The sequence below is a fragment of the Neopelma chrysocephalum genome, unplaced genomic scaffold (assembly GCF_003984885.1).
Source record: "Neopelma chrysocephalum unplaced genomic scaffold, ASM398488v2 Primary Assembly neopelma1_25, whole genome shotgun sequence".
Taxonomy (NCBI): domain Eukaryota; kingdom Metazoa; phylum Chordata; class Aves; order Passeriformes; family Pipridae; genus Neopelma; species Neopelma chrysocephalum.
This window is the reverse complement of record NW_020897694.1, coordinates 11,472,677-11,495,955: the sequence shown is the minus strand read 5'-3', so window position 1 is coordinate 11,495,955 and position 23,279 is coordinate 11,472,677. Positions and strand designations below refer to the sequence as shown.

At 39.1% G+C, this 23,279-nt stretch overlaps 1 protein-coding gene across 2 annotated transcripts; it reads right to left on the bottom strand.

Moving 5' to 3' along the window:
* Positions 1 to 1,718: 1,718 nt before the first annotated feature.
* On the bottom strand, positions 1,719 to 23,270 carry PROSER1 (proline and serine rich 1). 2 transcript variants are annotated; one of them, XM_027674465.1, is made up of 13 exons: positions 22,433 to 23,270; positions 19,050 to 19,115; positions 18,270 to 18,338; positions 17,707 to 17,801; positions 15,429 to 15,522; positions 14,813 to 14,923; positions 14,016 to 14,099; positions 12,977 to 13,055; positions 11,080 to 11,175; positions 10,912 to 10,956; positions 6,908 to 8,666; positions 6,100 to 6,247; positions 1,719 to 2,046 (listed from the first exon to the last, which is right to left on the bottom strand). In XM_027674465.1, the coding sequence occupies exons 1-13, from the start codon at positions 22,475 to 22,477 to the stop codon at positions 2,041 to 2,043; spliced, it is 2,697 nt and encodes an 898-aa protein (XP_027530266.1). In that variant the 5' UTR covers positions 22,478 to 23,270; the 3' UTR covers positions 1,719 to 2,040. The 2 variants fall into 2 exon arrangements, with proteins under 2 accessions (XP_027530266.1, XP_027530265.1); XM_027674464.1 differs by lacking the exon at positions 1,719 to 2,046 and adding an exon at positions 3,123 to 4,790.
* Positions 23,271 to 23,279: the final 9 nt, after the last annotated feature.

Genomic DNA, 23,279 nt, shown 5'->3' with positions numbered 1-23,279 from the left:
TGCTGTAGGATCAACTGAATTTTGCTAAATGCAGAAATGCATCAGGAGAGTCACAAGGAAAGCAGCAGCAGCAGGGATGCAGCATGAGATAGTCCTAGGGGCTGCCCAGTTGCCTGGTTTGGGCCAGAAGAGGATTTTTGCAGGCATGAGCATCAGCAGATGGGAAGCTGAACACCACAGTCTATGTTTCCCAGCGCAAGAGGAAGAAGCAGGACAAAGGGACAAAGTCTCAGAGGTCTCCTCAGAGAAGCTCTGCCATGCTGATGGAAAGGTGCAAGGTGTTTTGGATAAGTTATTTGAAAGGTATAGGGTAGCACTGGCAATTTCTGACATCAAAGAAAATTCACATGCAGATAAAAAGTGATAAATAGGAAACAATTCAACTTATACTGTCTGAAAAAAAGCAACTTGTCACCACCATGGAAACAGCATGAGGCTTCCTCACCCGTAAGGCACAAGCTAACTGACCAGTAGAGCAGGACTGACACGTTTGTCAGAAAACTGCCAGCAACCCCAGAGGAGGAAATACAGCACAGCCCTCTTGAAGCTCCTGCCCCTCCTATCTGTGCATGGCTGGGCTGAGCCTGCTGGTAATGGCAGCTGCACACCTGGGTGTTACATCAAGCCCCTTGCTGCTTGCAGTTTTGCCCATCCTACTTTGAGGTCCCTGCTGTAGATTTAATCACTCACACCTAAACACGTGTGTCCAAGAGGGCCCAGTTTCAGGCCTCCATGAGAGCTGGGCACAGAAATATCGTAGTGGGAGCTCAGCTTTCCTCCTCATCCTTTCAAAAAAACAGCATTTTTAAATCCCTAGTTGTTTCATGAGGTATCATCAGGCATTCTCCAATCAGTGGTACAAATGATTTGAGGAGCAGCCCTGGACAAATTACCATGCAAACCTTAAGGCCATGTGTATGAAGACAGAACTTTTAGGATTTAATGTGAAAATCTTTAACACTGCCACTGCTGTCTGTTTGCCACATAGTGTACTTCACGTTACAGTAGTGATGTGTCAGGCTACAACAGGTACACAAAGTAACAGCAGTCCAGTGTCTGACAAAGACCAAGCACCCACTTCAAAGTCTGTTAAAACCAGAAGGGTAATTCTTACCCACAGCCATTTCTAAACAGTGCCAATCCCAAAGGTATATAAAAGAATCATCAGGCAATGCCCACATGAGATTTGAAAAAAAGTTGTAGGTTTCAGTTTGTCTTTCTCTGACCTTTTTAGACCCATACTACTTTCCTTCTCATCCATTGGCTTCAGCCATTCCCTAAAGATTTCTCAGCTTAGTCCTTCCCTGGCCCTGAATTCTGCCCATAGAATAGGCACTAGCCTATTTGCTTCAGGCTCATCATTCCTTTTCCCCAGATCAAAATTCAGAAGGCAGGGTAGGCATCAGCTTTCAATAGCTGAAGATCAGGAGACAACGGGAAGCCCCCCTTTGGCTACATTTCACTAGAGCATGAGTAAATACGAGAGAGAGTTAATCAAACGGATTGCTCCCACCTCAATCCAGAAAGGAAGGCAATTTGCAAGAAATAACATTCATAACATGGCAAGTTTCCTTTCAGGTCCAGCCAAATTCGCAATACTCATTTGCAAATAGGAGAAAGAGGAGGACAGAAAATTGCTGTTTCTCTTATATTCACTGCAGCTGCAATTAAAGTACTTGAAACATTGAAACATTTGCAAACACAATCCCAGTAAGTTCTTAGTTCTTCCAAAAAAGATTTTATTTCAAAGAACACTTCACTACACCTTATCTTTGTAGTCTGTCAACACAGATGAAATACAGCAGTAATAGGCAACTGGAACAGTGAAAAAAATCACAGTTAGTTCAGAATTAAAGTCATACAGCAAAAGCCTTTTCCCAGTACAGGCTCAGTGTAAGGTGGTTCGCCTCAGGAACAGACTTTTCCTTGGCTTCCTAAATATGGTGCTCAAGAAAGCATGAAAGAGCCCAGGAGAAATCACCTTCTTCAGATATTCCAAGGCTGGGTCACAGGAGTTTGCTACAATGAAGAACACAGACTTTATTCCTGAAGAGAAAAAAAATAATAAAGAACAATTTTACATCAGGAGAAATATTTATGAAATTGAATTTTATCTTAATCCTAAGCACTGGAAAGTTCAATTTACAGAATTCTGCTCAATATGTTTCACTAAGAACCAGAGAGGCCATTCAAGACAAAGGAACTTAACAGTTTAATGCTTCTTAAATTATTCATTTGTCTGACATAGACGGGAGTGTGTCTGTAAAACTACACCACCTATGTATGAAATACTCTTCTCTGGATGATGTGGCTAGACACCACTCACTAACTACAGTTTCAGGAGAAGAGCATTTAACACAGTGCATTTTCACTACTTCTCACCTGTTTGCATTTGGAGAAACAAGGTTTCACAATTTCTTCAGTATCTTTGAGTTGTCCCATGTTCAGATAGAAAATCCCACACCCCACGGTCATTCAATAGACGTTTTGAGAAAGAGGTACAAACTGCCTACTTTTTGATAAAACACTGCATATTACTTGGGTTTTACTAGAAGGTAATGTAAATTAGTTCAGACTTTCATTGATTATTGGGGAAACTAGGATTAAAACAGGATATCAAACTTAGGTCCACAGTATGGTTACAAAATGCTGACTTTGAACTACTTTACATTCATATCTATGGGACAAAAGTCAATCTGCTTTGATAAGATACCTATATCTTTATTTTCTCCTTCTCCAATTGATCTACAAATCTACAAAGAACAAATTATGAAAAGAATGAGAAGGAAAGTATAATGAAAGATGGTAGAGATTTCTTCCACAGATTTCTTGAGACAAGATAAAATGCACCAATTTTAAAGCAGTCCAGAGTGGAGAATAATAATTCAACAGGTTTCACAAAATAAAAAAAAAAAAAGGCAAGAGCACAACGTTTTTATATTTAGATTTAACATAATACATAAATTTGATTATTAAAATATAAGACTACCCAATTGCTGCCAAATTTTTCTAAAAAATTCATACAATATCTCTAATGTCACTCTTTAGGAAGTCAATTTTATCATTATGGACAGAATTCTCCATCATAAAGAAACAGCATAAGCAAGACCAAACATCAGAAATATCTTAGTAAAAACAAGTTTATTCATTTGTATTTTAGGTAAATATGTAAATAGTCAGCAAAGCCTTTTCGCCATGATTGTAAACTTTTTATTTAAAAAAATTATGTTAAAAACCAATACAGTAATTTCTGTTAACATTCTAAAAAAGTTGTTCACATCTTGAAAGAAAATACATTAGCAACATCTCCCAGCAGAATCAATCTTTAAAAAAGTAAAACTCTAGGTGCAGAACTTTTCTACAGTGTAGTATCTATCCTCTACATTTTAATTTAATCACGTGACTGAATATCATTCATCTCTATTGTCTCTGGAACATGATCAAGAGTATATCTTAAATAGATGATACTCAATGACGTGTTACACATTGCTACAGGTACTAACATTATTAGAAGAGTGCACAATTGAATTTCACTAACAAAGCAAGACCTTTCTATATGCTGCATCGTAACAGTTAATTTAGCTATATGCCTTTAAAATCATGTACGTTTTCCAAGGAAAAATACTAAAAAAATCCATGGTCCAAATTCTGCTCCCACTTGTATTCACAGGATAAAGTAAGCACCATCAAGTTGTAGTTTATAGCTGAAAAGCATAGAGAACCAGTTTGTTTGTGAGTATAAGGGAGAGAAGAACTTGACCCATGTCTGTAAACATTCACAAAAGTCTGCAGTCAAAAGTGCCGGATAGGCAGCCTATCCGCAGTACAATTATTTCATTCACAGAGGGGTGTTGGGGGCAAGGAGAATATTATGGAACACTATTTTAGAGGCGAGTTAGAATGTTTTTATGTACTCTGGAAAGACATATTCTCAGCTAGCTAAACCATACTCCAGTTAAACATAATTCACTGCTACCCAAATATAGTACAGCATCATTTCCTAGCTTTCTTTTTCAGACAAAGGAGTACTCAATTCAGCAGCAAGCCCATGACAATATTTCAAAGCATAAGAAAACCTCCACACACCTCTAATCTACCCTCCCCTTAAACATACTGTTGATGCTAACAGGAGATCCTCATACATACAAAGAAAATATCCAAAAAAATAAGCTGACCTTGATCTGTGCACACACAAGAAGTGTGCTTCTAGATGAAAGATCATCTACAGCTTTAATTGTCTAGTTTCAGCCTAGATCTCATTCTACATTAACCACATATACCATACAAAACATAACAGAAAGATAGGTGCTTATACACACTATTAAGTATACTTGTTCTCCCCATTCAGTTTGACAGTCAATTACCCCTATTTACATAAACGTCTGTTTGAATCTTCCTGATCCTGTAAGACACCAAACATTCAACTCTTAAGATTAAAGGAGAGTTAAGGATGCTCAGCAATTCACAGGATCAGACCCTGAATCAATTGAATGCAATCACAAATTAAGTTTGACATTTGACACAGCCTCCTGGAATAATTTTACCCTCATGTTTTCCCCTTCTTTGCCAACTCAGACCATGCTCCCACTAATGCAGAGACAGCCTTCAAAATGAATAGGATCAGGCTCTGTCAAGCAAACATTCCAGTCTTTAAAAATGTCTGGTATTTACTGCCATCCACTCTGGGGCAGACTTGTCTGCAATGAAAATGGTGTTCCTGGTGTTGATGGATAGTTAGCAAAACCTTCAGGCTGAGCTGTATAGTTCTCCAGAGCAGAAGCAGAATGTGCCTTTAAGGAAGAGAAGAAGTTAGGAAACAGCACTGATAAAAACAAGGAAACAAACAATCTGAATCAAGCAAAATTTCAGCCACAATACCAGTCCAACTCAAGCCAAAAAAAAATTATTTATAATCCGAAGTGTGCAAAGAACAGAGATGAGAAATGCATCTATTCACAGATGTTAAACTGTAGTGCAACTATTTCTCTGAAATACCAGAGAATGAAGAAAGCAGTTGGATTAAGAGGGAAAACAAAAAAATGTTAATGGCATTTACTGATTTGGAAGGCATAGCTTAATCAGGAGCTGTAGTATTTCAGTGAGTTCGAACTTCCTTTCTCTTCACTGCTCAAGTAGATAAGTGTTAATTTTAGTGATTGAAACTTGTAAATAAGAAAAACGATGTTCCCTCAACGCAATCTGCATACATAGATTTCTACAGAATAAACAGATTCCTGAGCTGCAAAAGCAGCATGGCCCAATAACTTGCTTCTTCCAGTCCCCTGATATTCAAAAGATATCTGACAATATTCTGCACACTGAACAGTACTTAGACACATGCTCCATTTCAACAGCTGATGTGTCACAGAAGAGAGAAAACATTAATTCAAGACACTCAACTGCCTCTTTTAGTGTTTTGTGGAGAAGGACAAATTTCCTACCAGAATCCTTAATCTGCACAGAGGCTGTTTTTAACAAAAGACAAACTAAACATGTAAACACAACGTCTGATGGTAGTTTCAGTTAACTTATGTAGGTTGATGAATGAAACAAATTGTTTCATGGACAAGAGATGATGAGACTACACATTACCCAAAGCCACTTCAAGCTTGTATTACAACAGTTGTATTTGTGGGAACCACCAAGAGAAAGGCACAACCACAACAGACACAAATTCAAGACAATCTGATTACATGTGTAAAGAGTCATGTAACTCACAACAAAGGGTCCACGAAATCTGTAAGTTATTAAAATGTCAGACTGGAACTGAGCACAAATTTTGCAACTACACAGCCAGGTCATTAGATTTAACACACACACAGCAAACATTTCATTTGCACTATCTTTTCTTTCTTTTACTTCTCCCCATTTTACAAAGAGTTTTTGAAAAGGGTTTAATCACATTCATAACGTATAGAAGCACTGTATACCAGCCCTGAGTAAAAAGTTGTTCTTTATCATCATTCTTGTAATCAGTTCTCACACAGGTCACGGGTTTTAATCATTTACTGACTTAAACTAATCCTAAGAAGTTAGCATACAAGTACATGCTCAAACGATCAATGGAAACAAAACAGTACTAGCAAATAGGCACGTTACCTGTAGTAGTGCTGACTGTGCAGCTGCACTATGCTGCAATTCCTGTAAGGAAGATTGTGCGGCACTTTGGGGAAAGCCAGGGATACCAGGGAGAGATAAAAGACCAGGAAAAACCGCATTTCCCGGTGTCTGTAGTCCAGAAGTCAAGCTGAAACAATGTCAAAATGAAGCTATTATTAGGAACATCTGCATCGTGTTTTAACCCACGTTTCCCTCTCTATATTATGTCTATACAAATTAGAAAAGCACTTCTTTTTCTAAACCTCATAAGGCCAGAATTTCCAAACAGAAGCCCAGACTTTACTCACCTACAAATTATTCATGCACACACAAACCAAGACTGTCTGAAGCACACCTTAGAAGGGAACTCCGAATTTTTTGTACCTTGACTGAGCCTACAGTTTGCACTCAAAAAAACTTTACAGACAAGAGTTCATGCTGAGTACTTCCTTAAAACACAGGAACATAACATCTAAGACACTGTCTACAATTACCTGTCTGTGTCAATGGATGCCCATGTGGAATTCATTCTTGTAAAAGCCTAGAAGGTGCCAAGTATCCTCATCTGGGAAATAAGATCACTCAGCACCTCACTGGATTGAACTGTCATAACAGGGACCATTGAGGACAACCTATTTAGTCACTTCTCTATCAGCTTCTAAAGACAAGTGGAAATCTACTAGTGAACTAACTTGAAAAATTATCTGCAATTGCTAACTATGAGTGAAAATTACGTCTACACCTGAAGTAAAATCAGTGTTTTGCTCAAGACAAATAGTTTTGACCTCCTTCAGAAGCAGAAACATACCCAGCCTGCGCAACAAGTGCAGAGTTGAAGTTTGAGCTAAAGGCCGAGGCAAACCCTGGCAGGACCGGAGCCGGAGATGGGGCTGTGGCAGCTGCTGGCAATGGTGCAACTGCTGCTACTGCAGAAGATGCCTGGAGGCCAGGGAAAGAAGGGAGAGCAGGAGTGACAGAGGGTGTGTTAGAGACAGGAAAACCAGGGAAGGATGGGTTTGATGATCCCAGAGGTCCCGGGGCAACAGAAAACAGGGAAGGGACAGCACTGGACAAGTTAAGCGAGAAGGGTGGAGCTGTTGCTGTTGCTGAGGCGGCGAGTCCTGAGAGTACGGCAGCAGTGGAACTCACATGGGGGGCAGACACGGCTGAAGCGGTTGTAGACGGAGTAGCTAACAAAGACCCTGGGAGAGTGACGGGTGGTGTAAGTGCTGGGTTACCAGTAAAAGCAAAGTTACTGGTTAGAGACGTAAAAGGAGGAAGTCCGTTGAACACAGGGGCAATGGGAGCAGACGAGCCATGTGGAGCGAGGGAAATGGAAGCCAGAGAACTGGAATTGTTTAGAGGAGCACTCAAAGAAGAGAGACCTGACAGCACTGGATTCAGGGAACTGGGTAAACTGACTGGCACTGAAGCTGCTGAGGTGTACGCATGCCCAAGCGTCGACAGTCCTATAGTGCCATGAGAAGGGCTGGCTGCATGAGGAGGACCTTTGAAGGCCGAGAGGGTAGGACTCATGGGTTCTGTTTTGACCAGAACTGGGATACTTGTGGCAGCTGGGGCTGATGAGAGCTGCTGGTCAGGGTTAGTAGGGCTTGTGCCATGCAGGAGGGAGGCTGATGAGCCACAGTTGACTGGAATAATTGACGGTGAAGTGGTTAAAGGTGACTGTGCAGGCAATGTTGGAGTGGAACTAGAATTGGCTACAGATGGGGATGGAAGACCTGGAAATATAGCCAGCCCAGGTGTGGAAGAACGCTGTGGTGTGGGGGTGGCTGATGGAGTGTAACATTTGTTGACAGAGGAAGTGGGAGGGTCAGAGCTTTGATTAGCAAGAGCAGATAAAGAAGCGAGCTCACTTGTCACAGCAGAAGGTAAAGCAGATGAATTGATTAATGAAGCGTCATTTGATGTCAGAAATCCCTTTAAGACAGACAAAATTGGGTTAGGTAAGCTAAGTGAACCAGGAATGGTAGTGGCAGGAGAATTAGCAATTGTAGATGCAACAGGACTAGAAATCCCTTGGGCATTGGGCGGCAAGGACAAAGGGAGGCCAGCAAAAACTGATGACAATGGAGCAGGATTATTAGCAGAAGCAATAGAAGAGCTTCCAGAAAACGGGAGGCCAGTGAATGGTGTAGTAGCAGATGCAAAAGCTTCACTAGGTGCAGGTGTGGCACATGGAGTGGAAGAACCTCGTGGAGTAGGCATAGCAGTGGGTATAGAAGCCAGCCCAGAAAAAACTGCAGGGACAGGGGTAGAGGTTGCACTGTGAACAGATGTGACAGGAACACCAGGCAATGAGAGGGATTTGATGACAGTAGGGGTTGGGGTGGATGGCTGAGATGTATGGATGGAAGAGGAAACCTGTCCTGGGAAAACAGGAAGGACAGGGGTAGACATGTTCATCCCAGAGATGTGTGGAGTTGCAGGTGTTAATGGATGGCTTATTGCCTTGACAGGTGATGGGGTAGGGACTGGAGTAGCAGCAGGTGTTGAAGGATTAGAACCATGAGGAGTAAAGAGCTGATTCGCTTGTGCAGAAAAAGCTGCAAAGAAACAAAACCAGTAAGAATACTTGAAATTGTCAGAAATGTTTGAAATCAACACAAAAACATTTTATACAGCATTTCAAAATATGATACACAGACAATAGCTAACACACAATGTCTATATATAAACAATGGATACTGGAACCTATGAAAACAAACCAAAAAGGTACATACAAAAACATCACACAAGTGGTACATTATGTGGTCTACCACTCCTTTTAAAAACATTTTGTGACATCTGCTACCTCTTTATGATATCATGCAAAACAGTCAGATACACTCAAATATATTCTGTAAGAACATCTAAGTGATACAGGTAAACACCCTCCCTCTAGTCCCTAGTATTTGGCAGTACCCAAATCAGCATCAGATCACCTGGGCTCCTCTGCATCCACTCTCACTGAAGGTCAGAATTTCCTTCAGAACCAGTTAATTCAATGTATCATGATTTCAGAGAAGTTTAGTCAACAACTGAAGAAAGCTGATTTCAGGTGCTGGTAGTTTTCTTTCCTTCAAAATCAGGTCATTCTCTTCACTGTGCTTCCTCAGATTTTGATTCTAAGAAGGTACACTTTTAAATTCATGTATCACACTACAGTATTAAACTAACATGGACACTTGACTTTATCAACAAATATTTCTAGAAGTCTTTAGTCAGGTGTCTGTAATCAAGGCAAGCACCTGCCACTAAGAGTATCAGCTTGTGTCAATCCTACGAAGTAAGTTATAGACATCAGTCAAGCTGGAGGAAAACAGGAAGGCACACTGTGAATGGGGAGGTGGAGATTAATGGAAAGAAGCTGCATTTAAGAACACTAACATGTCAAGTGTCTTGATATGCCTGCCTCTAGTTTCCTGTGGAATATGAACATGTTAATAAATCATTCCTCTCAAACAACTTTTGTGTTTTATTTTACTTTTGAAGTAATCTGTTCAACTGTAAGCGAATCACTGATCCAACCAGTCAAACTCATCACCCATAACTCTGTAATGGCCTAAATGTCTCTCTTGCCTGAATTCTACATATACACACATAAATCCAAAAAAATGAATCTTTTAAATCTAGGACCTAAGTTGATATGACAAACTCCTGTTTTGTATATCTTGAAACTCTAAAACTAGCAAGTTTGCAAAAAAACTATTTTCTTTTACATATTCTTTTCCAAAAAAAAAAAAATAGACTGCCCAGCTCTGGATTCTGTTTTTTCCTTACTCTGTTTCTAAGCTGAAGACTTTCCTGAAGATCACAGTTATTTAATCCTGACAGCCAAGATAATCAACGAAATACAGCTGGAATAGAACCCAGAGCTGTTACTAAATTTCTTTTGCTACAGAAGATTTCGTTCCTTACACTGTATTCATTTAGCTGTATTAACTACCTTGTAAAATATATGCACACTTATGGAGGGGTATCTAACAATAAAGTGAGTCTTTGAAACATTCTGTAGAACCATCCCTGGACATAGAGAAGAAAAGACAAAACATAAGTTGTTTTTTTTTTTGTCCCTAAGAATGTTTACAGTAGCTAGACTTATCATGGTCATTTTATCTATTTGCAGTATTTGTCAATATGCCTGACTCAATAGTCAGTAGATTCTAAGTTTCTATTTGTCAAACCTAACAAAGTATTATCAAAGCCTTTTTATAAGTAGTTCCTAATGGTATTATTATGATTTATACTAAGCATACAAAGCACTACACAAATAAAAACAACAAAAAATGCACAACTGTCTTTGTAAAAAGAACAGGATCTTAAAGGGTAAGACAAAAGTGCAGGTAGACATAGCTGGATATAAGTCTGGGATAAGACATTCAAGAATCTCTGAATCTCCCTTGTATTTCTACCTTCCTATTGCAACTGCTATAGGAAACTAAAATGTGAATGAGTTTTCCAATACATGTCCAGAGTTTCAACAACTGCAAAGATTTATTGAAGTATTTCAGTGCACGACACTGCAAAACATATTTTGATTTAGTTTTTTACCTGATTTCTCACATACTTATATACTTAAGAATATAAAACTTGGTTAACACAAAAAGGATGAGTTTTAAAGCTACAGTGCTTCCAAGCACCGAATACCTGATGATTTTTTTCTCCACTCTCAAGGAATCCTATTCCAACAGTAGTTAAACAATTACAGTCTTGTGAAGACCCCACTAAACAAGTAAGTTGTTAACATTTTCTGAACAAATAACAAAGATACAATCAACACAAAAATCCCCCTGGGGATTTGCAATTTACCTTGATTTTGGGAAGGTTTTGCTTGGCTGGAAAGGTCCTCATTTTCTAAACAGAGAACAATAGCTTGTTATTTAAAAGCAAATGAAATTCCAGCAGTGAATGATCCACTTACTACAATGAACTGCAAAATCAATACCATCAATATTTTTAAAGATATGCATGCTTTACCTGATACCACTTGATTAGCAGTGTATGGTGGAGGAGCTGGTAAGCCTGGAGCTATGACATTAGCCATTGGAACTAAGCCAGCATTGTTGTAAGCACCTAAAATAAAAAATGCAATACACATCTGTTGTCAAAAAACCCATATCTCAACGAACCAGTAGGCATCTTCTGCTTTAAAAGAACATTTTCAAGACTGTAAGACATTCCTTCATCAAAAAGCTAGACCAGTTAATCATCCAGGCTGGATGTTGGCTTTTGCCAATGTCTGCCTGAATGGCATGAGTTGTGATCCAAATTTTACTCGGAGCAATTCTCTTGAGAAAGCATGAAAAAGTCAGGTTTCAATTCCTCTCAGTTTCATTTTGCCTGAACAAACTCTAAGGGAAGGAGTGATTCAGAATGCTGCAGCATCATTGGTTCCTTTTGTATTCCTCATTTAAAGTCTGTTGCAACTCCTTCTTTAACATTAGTCTTGACGAACAAAAGAGATAAACACAGACCAGTGACCATGACCAGCCCTTCAACACTAGCCAGAAAATTCAGAGGAAAATGTCCCATTTCAAATACTTCATCTAGTATTCTTCAATATTTCTTTAAATGTTAAGAAATTCAAGTGGGTTAACAAATTATTTTAATATAAAATTCTTAGTGCAATTGACACATTAAAAATACCTTTTTTTCCTCTTATTTTTTGGAGCAATTCAAACTGTTGTATTGCTGTGGTATACAGTTCTGATGAAGAACATCAGAATTTAAATTGCAGGAACATAAACACACTTCACAGTGGTCCTGAATGAATAGTTTAGAAGCATAAAAACTTGTGCTTCATGGGAAAAGGTAGCACTCGAACAATACTGAAAGTGCAATAATTTGGCATACACAACTCCTTCCTACTTCACACTTTCACAATTGCACCTGACATTAAGATTTCTTGCACGACAACTCTTGCCTGAAAATCAGAAAAGCAACTAACAATCATTGTGTCACTCAGGAAGGAAATATTAAAGGCTGAAAACAAAACATCATTTTGACCATTGCTTGAAAACAATCACATTCAATAGTTTCAGGTCAGCATCTGTAACCTCATCAAACACACACACACATAAATATATATATAATTTCAACAGTTATGAGTTCCATTGTCACAAGAGCTCTCTTAAAAAATATGTTGCAGTCTAATAAGGCCCTGAAATCTCAAGAGCTGTTCATATCCTTTGTCTTGCTCCCTTCCAAACATGTCTGGAATCAAACAACTGATGGAACAGAGCAAAGAAAGAGGAGTTTATGAATAAAGGTTCAATCTTACTTAAGGCACAAGGCTACAAATAGACTAAAAGCAGGAAAAGGTAATCACTATGTCCCTTCTGAGACTGAAATGTGCTTTTCTTTTAGGAAACTGTAGGTAAAGCTGAAGGCAACTGAAAAACAGATTACAAGTCTGAACCTTCAGCTGAGAGAAACATATTACAGACCTCCAGCAAGTTCCTACATAGTTCCATCCAATTCAGGGCTGTGGCTGACCCTACCCTAAGTTTGGTTCTACAGCAACAAATCAGACTCGACAGGCCAAAGCCCAAACCTTGGTCAAATGTTACAACAAAGTCACAGCCCTTGTCTAACATGCACAGTATTTATCCATAAATTAAATATTTCATCATCAGAACAGGATTGTGAATTTTCCTTATGATGTGGATGTTGGAAAAAGAAGTCAATATATTCCTCTTTTTATCAATTCTGCAGTCATGACAAGAAAAGGTAGAAACCACTACTCAGAGCATGCCAAGGAAGCACAAGCCAATTTCAGAGATGGCCATGGTCAGAGAAACTAATACTTGACACATTACTTAAAAGGCAAATGGATGAAACAATAGCATCAAGCTAGAACACATAGAAGCCTTACTTGGTGCAATAGTTGCATGTGGCCGACATGGTGGGATGGGGTATGGAACTGGTTTGTGTGGGTTGTACGTCGATGGAGCCTACATAAACAAAAGGAAAAGGCAATAGTGAAAGCATTACCTAACGTATCTCAGACAAAAAACTAACATTCAGATACTACTACATACAGGCATTCTTCACTACAAATATACGTGATATTAACTTTATAATATCCATAGTCAGTGCAAGTATTTCAGTCTTTTCTGAAAAGAATGAAACAAACATCACTTTCTTATCAACTACCTTAAAAACTCCCTGAAATCCCTAACATGAGTGAAAAGCAGATTAGATTTTAGATTTAAATTTTAATATGAAATTGAGCACAGGTGGGAAAGGGAACTCCTTTCTGCCTCACAGTTCTCACACTCTGCAGTCTTGGACTGACTTCTCATTTTAAAGACTTAGCACATTCAAACCTAACCAATATTTCTGAAGGTACCTGTGCCTTTAAAATAATACAGCCTTGTAGGAAACGTCTCATAATAAAAGTGATAATAAAATATTTGAACAATACTTCAAAAGAGTAACAGGTTCACTGAAAATTTGTCCCACATGTTTAAGAATTTTGAAATACAGATCAGCTGTGTTGTTAAGAAACAAGAAGCTTCTTCAAAAGCACAGCTGTAATTCAAGTTCCCAAGATGCAGGCATTATTTTGTCCATGTAGGAAATCTTCAGAGATCAACTCACCATGGACTACTAAAAATGCTTTTAGCTTTCTCTTCTGCTACTGTAATTTAAATTCTGTTTTCAAATGCACACACGCTGTATCAAGCAGAGAATCTCCCCTCCACAGCTAAAAATTACAGCTTATTTTCAAACTAAATAAAAAAATACCAGGTCATATTAACTTCATTATAGAAGTTTAGCTTCAATTAAATTGCTGCTCTACAGTCTTCTTGCAACATAACAGCATTTTATAATAAAGCCTCATTGAATCGGCTCGTGGTTGTCTTGGGTTTTCTTGAAGTTTCATTTATTTATTCATTTATTAGACATACTGGTTTGGATGGTCCAAGTATACGAGCTGCTATTCCCTTTCCTTCGTTAGTACATTCTTCTGTGTCCTTTTTGATAGGGGTTCCCTGAAACAAAAGAAAATTGAACAAAGTACTAATTTAGAAGCAAATATTGATGTAGAATTTCTGCCATATTTGACTTTTTCCCAACTACATTTGAGTTTTTAAACTTCTGAAAGTAACCATGTTTGCCAGAAGAAAAAACAACAGTCCTTTAGGCTTGTAAAATGATGAGTAACAGCATTCCAAAAGCTTGGTTTGTAACATCGAGCTTTTGTAAAGAGAGGCATGTCCATGTTGATGATGGAATTCTGCATTTTGACTTGTGGATGTGATAACGTATTTCATAGTCCCTTATGTGTTCACAGAAAATACTTAACATGGTTGTTCAAGAACTACACTAAGATTAGCAGTAGTACTGTAGTGACCATATTAAGCCATCTTATCAACCTACCAGTAAGGCTCCTTACACCTCTCCTGATTCTGCCAAATACTACTGGATTTTACAATGTGTTTCTGATATGAACAATGTCTAATTTATGAAGTAATCTTTACTTGAAGCAGCATAGAAAGAATGGGCAAATAAAAATAATGCAAGTTCCCTATAATAGCGGAAGGGGGTATTAAAAAACGAACAAACAAAAAACTCCCAAAAAATGCACATCAGTTTTGACCCCAGTCCTCCTTCCATGTATATCAATTCTGATTTTGGTTATACTACAGTGAATCCTAAATCAAGAGTTCATTACTGAAAAGCAAAAGCATAGGATCATACTCACTGGAAAAATTCCATTTATGCGGCTTGGTTTGCCCTTGGGATAAGGATTGCCAGGAATCATGCCACAGGATGATATCATAGCATGAGGAGCCTTACAACCTGTCTTGGAAGCCTACAAAATAATCAAGAAAGAACAATATTTGCTATCAAATTCAATGCTTTAAAAGAATTTTACTATTTCATGACATTTAGACTGCATGAATCAACCTACATGGAACAGCTGAAATCTTTGTCTCAAATCTTTTTCCAAATAATGCATATAAGTGTAAGGTTCTGCCAAAGTCCCCTTTATTTTGAATAACTCTACTCAGACCAGTTCTGCCCAGACCGAACTTGGGTTTAAGCCCCTGGTGTTCTCTAAAACAAACACAAACTATTTCCTTCCACATTGGTTGCAATTCTGTGCTCCCTTTTCCATACATTCCTAATGCCTACAGAAACTTCCCCTTTTGTTGCACAAGCATTACATAGCACTTATCTCTTTGCAGTTGCTTTCAGCTTGTCTTATACCACAGTTCCTAACAGTCCTCATGCTAAGCCCTGACCCCACAATGACCATAAGGATGGAAACAATACTATATTTGACACAACCAAGGATACTAGTATATCTTGATTACCTGTTCAAGAATTCTTCTGCATCTTTTCTTCTCTGACATATTAATTCTGAACAGATCTTCAATAAGGCGATAATTCTGAGCATCAACAATGTTGCTATAAAGACAGTGACAGACAATTACTGCCATTCCATTTGCGTAAGTAGAAATAATGCACTGCTGAAAAGTGACCAACACTTATTTAGCCACTACCCAAAAGTACATTAAAAAAACCATAATTAGTTCAGATCATACTATTACTATTATTAAAGTAAAAACCTCCAGCCTAAATACAGACTTCATATGTCTTAAGTAAATCATGGTATTAGAATTAAATATCAATACGGAACAATGGATGATGATGGCTAAACTTTATTGCAAAAATAACTATGTTGAAAAAATGAATTTTGCATCACAACAGTTTGTTAGAAAGCTTTAATTGCTACCAGCACACAATTCCTAGCACAGCAGAAAACCTGCAGCTACTCAGTTTGCCACTGTTTCTTGCTTGCCTGGTAGAAAAACAAATTTTCATCTCATTTACTCCAGAACGAAAAAGATCAACTCCTGGCAGTTCTCTCCAAGTTCTGAAGAGCTAGTGAAAGTCTTCAGATAGTTCCAAAAAGAACTCTTCCTCTCTTCTCTCCCCAAAACCACACTAGACACATCAGGGAAAACAAAATGTGTGAGTACCAGGAGACCAATGCCTGCTTCTACCTGTCTTTTTCAAAATCCTGATCACAGCATTATTCTGTCAAATACTACCTCTGCCATCCAAACTACTGGAAATACAATATGGTACCAGAAAGGAGGACTTCTCAAAGGAGGATATTAGACAGAAATTAAATCAGTAGAATGTTGAATGAAGACATGAAAAATGCCTCAAAGAACGTTATTAAAATGTGAATGAACTGTCGGTTTTGTTCTCTAGTCCTGATTAACAAAGTAAGCAGCACGTAGATTTGGGTTAGGATTTCTAATCAATACTCCCTTATTATGGTCTTGTACTGTAGAAATTCAACAGCTAAAGAAGTTACCATGCTTTTCCCCCACATGAGCTTAAGTTAGCAACTGAAGAGTCTAATGTGCCACTGACTAACTTTCCTTAGGTTACCCTATTTTGTTTTGGTCTGAAATAGACCAGGAGCATTCACATGGCTTCCTTAAACTCAACTCCAAAAGCTAGATTACCTCTATATCCTCAGTCTTAATTGTTTTATGGATATTTATCTCATGAATTTATATGCCCCAGAAAGTTCAAGAAGGCTGTAATATACAGCATTCATAGGCAAGGCAGACATACTTAAAGCAAAAAAAAAAAAACCAACTCCAAACAGAAGAATATTCTTATAATACATCCCCTGAACCAAGCAGCAGAGTTCCAATGTAAACATGTAGGTAGCAGATCCTTTGAATCAGCTGTGTTCAGTAGAAAAACCCCAACTTTCTCCGCAAACATAGAGTATCTATACATCTTTTTTAGACTGTAGATTTGTCAATTTAGGAGATCTATTTACTCAATTTAGAAGGCTTTTCAAATGCAAAAGAGGTCAGTTCCCAGAATGCCCTGGTCTCAAGTCTTTCACATTTCAGTGAGCACAGAAATAAGCTTAAGGCTGTCTTCATTCTCTACATGATTTGAAGACCACTGTAAAAGCATTGGCAAAGTGGCAGTTTTCCAGCAGGCAGAAGCCCACATAGCAGCATGCTCAAGACTCAAATGAACTATGGAATTTTCCACAATCATAGAATTCTTGAATGGCATGGGTTGGAATCATCTAGGTCCAAGCCCACTGCCACGGACAGGGACATCTTCCAGCAGCTCCAGTTGCTCAGAGCCCCATCTCGCCTGATCTCGAACACTTCCAGGGATGGGGTATCCCCAGCTTCTCAGGGCAACCTGTTCCAGCCTCACCAGTCCCACAGTAAGGAATTTTTCCCTAATATCTAATCTAAACCTACTGTCTTTCAGTTTGAAGCCATTCCCCCTTGTCCTGTCACTACACTCCTTGTAACAAGTCTCTCTCCATCTTTCTTGTAGGCTCCCTTCAGGTACTGGAAGGCTGAAATTAGGTCAACTCCAAGTCTTCTCTTTTCCAGGCTGAACAAATCCAATTCTCTCAGCCTTATGTCTACTTCTACAATGTCTACTTCTGATTCTTCTAATTCACAATCAATAATGGATTTGTGCTTTACCTTAACCAGGTACAGTGCCTCCTTTTAGAAGTACGTAAAGTTTTATATACCCAAACACTAGCAAAACCAATACAAGTTAAAGAAATACAGCATGAAAGATACTTACGAAGCTAAGATTTCAAGGGCAATAAGTTTATCTTTACTGAATGTGAAGCAGTTGAGAATATTAACCATTTTTGATGCTGGAACTGCCACTATTTTCTGACAAGAAGGCAAGAAAGAAAAAAGTGCATATAAAATAAAGCAGTACAATTATTTTAAACTCAGAATACAACTCAGTAACAACTTCATATGTTGTGTTTCAGTAAACACTTAACAGTCTCTCCCTCCCATTGGGAAAAAGATTCTATATACTAAATTATGAACAAGCAGCTTCAAAAAGCACTCACCCAAAACAAGGAAATCAGGTGAGTTAACAATAGTTACAAAGGGTTACATCTCTTTCTGTGATACACAGGAAAGTAAAAGACACTTCAGTCAGAAAAGATACCCCGATCAGAAGTATGAAGTTTCATAGTTTGATACCACTGAAGAAGCAGCACATGAAGAAGAAACTTTGACAATTATAAAGGGTGCAATGAGTCATCACTTGCAAAAGTAGATATCACAAAATTAAAATAAAATTATAAAAGCAAATTTATTCCACAATATTATGTCACAAGAACTTACATGTTGTAAAGCCTTTATTGCCTTGAGCTGTGGTTCAGCCCAGGAAAAGTACCTCAGTAACTCAACAACCTGCAATAGTAAGGCCTTCAATTAATCTTTTAGATATACTAAAAATGTATGCTAACACCATCAATATGATCTTTCCATTTTTATAGTACAGTGGTATACCACTAAAAACCATCTGTCTGCATGTTTTAATTTCAGTGCCTACTAGCATTTAATGGATTTTATCTCTAAGTAGGTACTTAAAAAATCTATGCTATGAGATAAAAATTTTCTATGGAAATATTTAAAATAGATACTACTCTCTATATATTTGCATATATGCACAACAATGAGACTGTATTAAAATAAAAAAAATCAACTATCTCTGAAAAAGCTTATAAACATTCAGTATCTCAAACAGCATATTTACCAAATATACACCAAAAAAAGTCAGCAGAAAAAGAAACAGGGAAAAAATACACATAGTATCAAAATAAGATGGATAATTATTACTGCATGCCTATTTAGACAATACATGCAAAATAATCCTAAATTCCATTATGATAAAATTTATACCATTTTCCACACACAACCAAAAATGTAATGACTTTGACGATAAAACAACTTGGAACTATTTTTCACAGTTTAATGTTGATATAATAACAAGGAATTAAATATTCTTAGTTAATAAATAAAAAAGCTAATATGATCAGCTTTGGTATAATTGGAGACTCTGCATTATTGAATACACAAAAACAATAGCTCCCATTAAACCCATAACAATGTTGACTTTACCTGTTCACTAGAAAAGTATCCATGAACATATTCAATAGCTTTTAATTTGTACTCAGTCAATACAGCCTAAAAGATACAGAAAAAGAAGTTGTACAATTAGTCGCCCAAAAAGTATAATTATAGCACAATCATCTACTAATCTCTTAATCTAAAAATTTCTGCCCTTACAAAGTGGCATTTGCATCAATCACACCACAGCATTCTCAAGTAACAGTATATTCCTTAGATAATTGAGAATGGTGAAATATAGAAAAATACTTCATTTTGCTTTTTTATTGTTGTTTATGACTGTACTAAGAGACCATCATCATCATCATCACTCTTCTTTTTGCCCCAAAGCTTTATATCAATTTTATGTTAAACAAGATAATACAGTTGATTATTCAGACAATCTCATTGTATGTTCCCTATAAAATAAGTAGCAAAGCATCTTACTTCAGTGAATTTATGAAGGGACTGGATAACAAGTCTGTATAGAAAGAATTAAGATTACAGCAAAGCTTGATCCAGAGGTGAATGATGTCTTATCATTACCTTTCAGATTTCTAACTTTAACATGCAATCACACAAAACAAACAAAGTGCAGTACTTTGATGCAGCACTTTTGACTTTGTGGCGAGACAGTTCTGTTGATAACCATGTAAGCTAACTAATAGCCAGGACTTCCTTCCTCTCCTCGTAGCCAGTCACTGAGATGGGTACAAGATGTAAAGAAGACAGGTGACAGCTGAATTCCTGCCCCAAACTGGTGCAAACACCTTTCTTCCCCAGTTTCCAAGTCTCCATCTATTGCTAGATCTCATGCATATTGTCAAACTACCTTCAGCTTCACCCCCACATCCATTTCTATCTGCTTCCCAATAGCCCTAAAATCTACTCTAAATTTTTTTGTTCCTGTCCCTTCACACAGACAGATGTGAAGGTCTTCACTGCAATCTGACTGTGAGTAGCACAGGTGCACGGAAACTCACTCGGATACTCTTTGAGGTAACTCTTTTCCTTTCTGTACCTTATTAAGAAATAAACACTACCAGACACACTGAAGTCACACAGAGGGAAAAGAATTTCTCTCTTCATGCTCATTTTTTCTTCCGTCTCTTCCTTCTCCATGTATTTTGGAAAAGAGCATGGTATGTCATATTTTTTTACCAAAACAAATGTTACTTTTCTTTCTTAAATCAACAACTGAATGACTTTGTAATAAGAACACAAACAGAAAGTACTGCAATGTATATTTATGGAAAAAACAAACAAACAAAATCCCCAAAGTTTATTTTGCTAATAATTATAAATATGGGGAAAATAATACTAAGCTACACAAGAAGACATTTAAATAATTGTTCCTCCTAATTGTAGGACTGAGAATGGAACACACTAGCACAACTAACTTGTGAATCACAAATAAAGAAGGTTCTACCACAGAGCTAGAAACAAAGCTTAGACAAAAACATAGCAGCAAAGACACAAAATCAGCATTTGGGCAATGTTACACTGCAACAGCACAGCTATTATTAACACAGCACAGCACTGACCCTTAGATCAACCACAAGTTGGGTTTACAGGAATACAGGCAGATAGCATAGAGGAAACAAAATTGCCTAAAATCACATGTCAAAACCCTTTTGTCTGAAGTCTTTAGTAATCACAGAGCGTATTCTGAAGGACTGCACTGCAGTAGCAATAATTGAAACATTACTCCCTCCCACCATGAATTCTCACAGAAAGCATTCATGTGCAAGTTGTTCCTTTTTTTGTCCCCAGATTTTCCACACAAATTCTTAACCGAGAGGGAAGTCCACACCCTGAAATATCTTATTAGGCTGTCATATTTTTAGCTGGTTATACACATACCTATTTTATAAGGGAGAATCTATGACTATGACCTTATGCAAAAATGCTAGTAAACGCAGATGTGATAAAAAAGACTCATCCCTGGGGCTTCTGTTGCACACTGATTTATACCTCACTATGTTGCAAAATAATAATACTGCAACTGCAGCCATCACTTGGCCTCATGCTGAAGAGAAACTGAACTGCAACTCAACTCTAGTATCCAAGTCCAAAGGAAATTTACCTTTCCTAGACAACCCAATATAACAAAAAAAGCCTACTTATTACAGAAATGCTAAGGATCCCTTTTCTGCCACGAGGCAATCTTATTTGAAACAAGCCCTTCATTTTCACACCAAGACAGCTTTAGCAGGATACATAAAACAAAATACATTGTTACAGACTTCTACTTCCCATGCAAACCAGGAAAAAAAAAATCTCAGAGGTTCTGATTTTTTTCTCTCTCTTTTTCCACCTCCAGCATTTCGGTAACTATGCCAACCACTAACCCCTAGCTTTCCTGTTAAATGCAGGCCTCAGTGCAGAAAGAAAGGAGAGACCTGCCAGACACCAGGAAGCCCAGGTTTGTATCTCTACTCCCCACAGCTAGCAGGTATTTTGCTCCGTTAGTTTTTAAAGAGGGGGTGCAGAAGCACAGCTCGGAGCAAGCATCAAAACGTAGGATTTACATCCCGGAGGAAGCTGTGCACACACTCCGAAGCTGTGAGAGATGGGGCTTCCAAGGACTGCTGCGTGCAGTTCTGAAATCGGCTCTTATGTCCTATTTGTGCATTGTATCTCTTAAATCACCATATAAAAGGTGGATACTTCACATTGTCTCCGGTCAGGCCAAGTAAATGCAACCCTTTTCCCCAAATAAGAGATATTTGGTCATTTTGGTTTTTCTTCCTCATCTTCCTTGACAGTGAAAATGATGCAATAACCTTATTCAAGCGCTTATTTCAAATAGGGCTCTTGAAGCACACAATGTTAGTTCAGTGGCACCAGTCTGGACATCCCATATCAGTTTTATGAGACAATTAAAAACATCTCAAAGCGAGGAAGCATGTCACAGCAGTTTTACACTGTTACATCTGACACACAAAAACTAGAATACATCAGCAATACAGGATTAGTTCTTCACACGGTGGTGAAATTTAGTCTGTATTGAATCCTGAAGGGATTATTAAAGAACACAAAACCCCTCACCTCGTGTGTTCACCAAGAGGAACAGAATCGTAGAATGTTAAGGAGTTGGAAGGGGCCTTAAAAACCATCTAGTCCCAAGCCCCCTGCCATGGACAGGGACATCTGCCACTAGACCAGGTTGTTCAAGGCCTTATCCAACTAGACTTTGAACATTGCTAGGGTTGGAGCATCCACAAGGTCTCCTGACAACCTGTTCCCGTGTCTCACCGATCTCACAGTAAACAACTTCTTCCTAATATCTAACCTAAATTTCCCCACTTTCAATTTGTACCCCTTACTCCTTGTCCTACAGCCTATAATCAAATTATTAAACTAACATAACATAAAAAACGAGAAGTTATTACCTTCCTAATTTCATCCAGCACGGTTTCAAATGATTTCTTATCCATCTTGATTAGTTCATTCAATGTGTGGAGCAAATAAAAAACTAAGTAAATAAAAAAAAAATTTAAAAAGAGGAAAAAATCTGGGCTTAAGTCTTAAGAGTCTTCAAGCATACAGAAAAAAAAAAAAAAAGAATGTAACAAAAAAAAATCTGGGCACTGAAGGCGGCCCGGGCTCTCCTCATCCGGACACAGAGACAAAGGCTCCTGCCGGGCGCAGCTCGGAACGCCCGTCACGGCGCGTCCCGGGGCCGCTCGGGCCGGCAGTGGGAGCGGGAGGGCGCGGGGCTCAGGGACGGATGGAGCGGCAGGAAGGGGCGGCAGCCGCGGCCGCTCGGCTCAACACGCGGCGCCGAGGCCCGGCCGGCCCGCGCCCGCCCGCGGGGCGCCCCCGCAGCGCATCGCCCTGCGATGCCGGCGGGCAGAGCCGGCACGTCCCCGAGCGGCCCCTGGGGAAGGCGGGGAGGGCAGGGCAGGTGGGGTAGGCGGGGAAGGCGGCCCGGGAGCGGCGCGAACACACCGACAGGACACCCCCTTCGCCGGTCCCGCCTCCTACCGTCGCGCCCCTATGGCATCACAGCGCGGACCGAGGGCCCTTTTCTACGCTGGCCGACGACAGCGATGCCTGCGCAGGAGCAGCGGGGAGTCGCGGCGGGCTCGCCCCTCTCCCAGCCCCTGGCGCGGCGCCGAAGCGCTGAGCGCTCTGGCGGGACCGCCGCCGCAGCCCCTGTGAGCCGCCCCCTCGGCGCCGCCCTGGGCCCGGGGCCGGCACGGCGCGGGGAGCAGCGGCCGCGGGGCCGGGCCGGGC

Coding starts and splice junctions, on each gene's coding strand:
- PROSER1 (XM_027674464.1), bottom strand. CDS start 22,477: ATGGATAAGAAATCATTTGAAACCGTGCTGGATGAAATTAGGAAG. Junction 11,176..12,976: donor ACATGCAACTATTGCACCAA/GTAAGGCTTCTA, acceptor TTTTTATTTTAG/GTGCTTACAACAATGCTGGC. Junction 4,791..6,099: donor CACAGTCAGCACTACTACAG/GTAACGTGCCTA, acceptor TCTTCCTTAAAG/GCACATTCTGCTTCTGCTCT.